Source organism: Octopus bimaculoides, chromosome 2 (assembly GCF_001194135.2).
Source record: "Octopus bimaculoides isolate UCB-OBI-ISO-001 chromosome 2, ASM119413v2, whole genome shotgun sequence".
Classification (NCBI taxonomy): Eukaryota; Metazoa; Mollusca; class Cephalopoda; order Octopoda; family Octopodidae; genus Octopus; species Octopus bimaculoides.
In genome coordinates, this window is record NC_068982.1 from 133,050,842 (window position 1) to 133,054,474 (window position 3,633).

Below are 3,633 nucleotides of genomic sequence, written 5' to 3' on the forward strand. Positions count from 1 at the left end.
TATATATATATATATATATATTGCCTTGTCTTGTAACAGCATTCACCTGGGAGGGGTTAAGCCAGCACCGATGCTGCAGCATTTTGAAGTCATTTCCAGTTCCACCGACAAACATCAAAGACTCAAGGACCAGAAACGAGTTCCATATCTGCTTTGACTATTGTGAGCCATGTCTTCAGCTGACCACTTCTCCACTTACGCCAATCCAGGGGTGGATATGGTACTATTGGCCTCCAGATAAGTTCATTGTCAGAGTGCCACAATGTGTGACCAAACCATTGTAGTCTCATTGTCAGAAGAGTTCCCTCAAGAGGTGAAAGACTGTAGTGAGCATAAAGTTGTCGGTTCAAAGCATAGTTTGAGATTCGCAGTCTGAGAAGACAATGAATACAGAAGTAATCGAAGACCTTCAGCTTATGGAGATCAGTAATATGCAGTGGCCAGGTCTCAAAACCATAGAGGAGAACTGTTCAGACAAGCACCTGGTAAATACAGCATTTCATCACAAGGCAAATCTCCTGATACAACCACATGCACTTATGGAGGTGGCAGAATGTCGACTGTGTGCAATTGATTCAAATGTAGATCTCATCCTTCCCATAGCAAGTGGCTGTAAAGGGCAATCTGATATATTTGAACTTCTCCACCTCCTCCACAGCCTCTCCATTAAGATGAATACACAATATTCATACCTGAAGGAGGCAGGTATGTTGGCTGAGAGGATCATTGTTTGTTTTTGAGGCATTGCTCTTCATTCCAATTCTTGCAGCAGTGAGGTTTATCCTTTCAAGTGTGTGTTGGATGTTGGAATAGGACTCCCCAAGGATGGCAACATTGTCAGCAAAGTCAATGTCAGTGCCAGAGAAATCACATCCTACCCTGGCACCAGAGAGACCATCTAGACCTTGGTTGAGCATCCAATAGATGATGAAATTGAAAAGAGTGGGCATTTGAACAGAACCCTGTGAACACCCATTTGAATGGTGAAGAACTCAAACTCCTCAACACTGTACTCAATGGCTCCAACCATACGCCAAGTTACGGCTCCACTTGAAAGCCCTTAGAAAGGTCATATCTTCCATCAAAGTCGATATGAACAGACTTCAATGCCCTGAAGTGGCTACACTTCAGGGTATTTTCAGCTTGAGATAAGAAATAGATTCAATGGTCTCCCTATCCATGACCCAGAGATGACAGTCACTGAGCACTGGCTCTCCTTCAAAAGCAATGTTCAAGAAGTTGCTGGAAATGAACTAAGTAATTGATGGTGCCAACAAAAGGACTGGATTTCCTAGTCCACCATCTCACTTATCAAGAAGATATCCAATTTACAAATTAGTAGAGGTCTGAGATATTGTGTGCTCAAACGACAGACTAATCGCTCAGCTCACGTCAATTTTAATCAATACTGGTGCTTAGTTGCAACAGACACCATAAAGGCTGCAGTAGAGGGTGACATCCATAAGTTCTACCATTTTCTTAAAAAATTATTACTAGAGGCTGTAGTGGCTTAAGTGAAATGGTTTCAGATGAGCGAGGCAATGCCTAATCCAACTTAGTAGACAGTTCTTTGAAGAATTATCAGGCTGAGTAAGAAGTAAGCAATGTTTTGAAACATGAAATTCATTACAATATATTTCAACAATGCATAAATTTTATTCATCAATGTAAGTACCATTACAATCAACATATTTTTGCCAACGAGTTACAAGTTTGGGATGTATGAGTAGCAGTTCTTCATTCATTTTGGCAATTTCATGGCAATATGTTTCTGTAGTAATGTTTTTTCTGGGTTTTAAGAAGTTATAGTGGATGAGTCCAGCAGTACACCACCAAACAGTCACCATAACCTTCTTTTTGAAGAGCTCAGATTTAAGGAAGGTTTTTGGTGCTTCATTTTGGTCCATCAACTGTGAAAAATGTGTTTTATTATTGTACAGAATCCACTTTCCATCGCAAGTTACAATACGGTCGAGAAATGGATTGGTCTGGTTACAGAGAAGAAGTGATGAGCAAATTCCATATCTACGCATTTTCTGATTTTCATTCAAATCGTGTGGTACCCATTTGTTGAGCTTTTTTTGATTTTCCAATCGTATGCAAATGGTTGCAGGCAGTTTTCTAGCTAACTTGAAGTTCTTTTGCCAGTTCTCAAATGGTTTTACATGGATCTTTCTCAACAACTGTCTTTAATTGACCATCATCAATGACAGATAGGTGTCCATTATGCTCACAATCTTCAAGGCTGAGGTCTCCACTGCGAAATCATTTAAACCATTTACAAGCTGACCACTTGCTGGTCATTTCCTCACCAAACATTTTGTTGATATCACAAGCAGTTTCAGCTGCTCAATGTCTTTTTTTGAAGTTGAGTAGCAGAATTGCTCAAATATTGCACTTTGACAGTTCCATTTCAGATGATTGTAACAAAGGTGAAACAATATCAATATTAATTTATTTATGTATTTGGGCAAGTCTATGTCTGTATTATCAGACAGTTTCAAAAACAATGTTTTAAAAAAATTCAGAACTCTACAAAAATTCAGAACTCTACAAAAATTCAGTACAAATCCTTCATGGTTCAAAACATTACTTACAGCTTCCCAAGAGCATGAAATTGTTGATTCCTATGCTTGTATGTCAGAAAACTGAGGAATAACAAAGTGGCAGGTGAAGATGGCCTACCAGCAGAGCTCTTTAAGAGCTGTTCTAATACCATGGCATGATGGCTGCACAGGAATATCAGCTGCATCTGAGAATCCAAAGAAATCCCACAAGGAATGATATGATCCTTTTGCCATTCTACAAGAAAGGTGGCAGATATGTTTGCAGCAACTAACATGGCATAAGCCTTATTTATGTCACATCGAAGATCTTCACATCTCTCCTTCTGAGATACTTTCAGGAGGTACGTGACAGAAGAACCCAGCCAAACCAATGGAATTATATGTAAGCATCTATATTTACAAAAATCCTTCTCAGGCACAGAATAACAGAACATTAAAGTAGATTATACTTTACAACAGTCTAACCTCATTCATTAGGATATATCTCATTCTACTGTGTAGAGTTATCTGCTCAAACTCCGAATTCAGCAAAGCATCATATTGTTAAATATAGAAGACATTACCTTTGTTATCAATATTAAACTTAAAACATACTTACCTCTGGTATGCTGATTGTATCATTTGGCTTTTCAAAGTTTGGATTGTTGTTGTTAATGTCAGTAACATTAATACAAATAGATGTAGTTGAATTTAATGGTGGATTTCCTTGGTCTTTTGCAGTAACATTGAAACACTTGTATCCTATTTTATTTGTTAAATTTGAAGCAATACTCAGAGCACCTGTACCTGGATCCATTTTAAATAACACAGATTCCATTCCTTGTATTGAGTACTGAACTTTACCGTTTTCTCCAATATCTTCATCATTGGCTGCAACAGTCAAGATAGTTCCTTTAGATACGCTTTCTTGTACAGTTTCAAAATATTTATCAGACTTAAATACTGGAGCATTGTCATTAACATCAGTTACATTGATTAGGATTGTAGTTGTGTTTTCTTTCCATCCAGGTTTTTGAAAATCATTTACATAGTCATAGTTATCTTGAGCAGTAATAATAACAGTGTA

At 37.9% G+C, this 3,633-nt stretch overlaps 1 protein-coding gene across 1 annotated transcript in view; it reads right to left on the bottom strand.

Moving 5' to 3' along the window:
* LOC106877918 (protein dachsous) overlaps positions 1–3,633 on the bottom strand; it is a 62,077-nt gene that overhangs the window by 56,738 nt on the left and 1,706 nt on the right. Inside the window, exons 2-4 of the mRNA XM_052965883.1 lie at positions 3,166–3,608; positions 2,598–2,974; positions 200–372 (exon numbers count right to left, since the gene is read on the bottom strand). Of these exons, the coding sequence (XP_052821843.1) occupies positions 200–372; positions 2,598–2,974; positions 3,166–3,608 (993 nt within the window). The remainder of the gene's footprint in view (positions 1–199; positions 373–2,597; positions 2,975–3,165; positions 3,609–3,633) is intronic.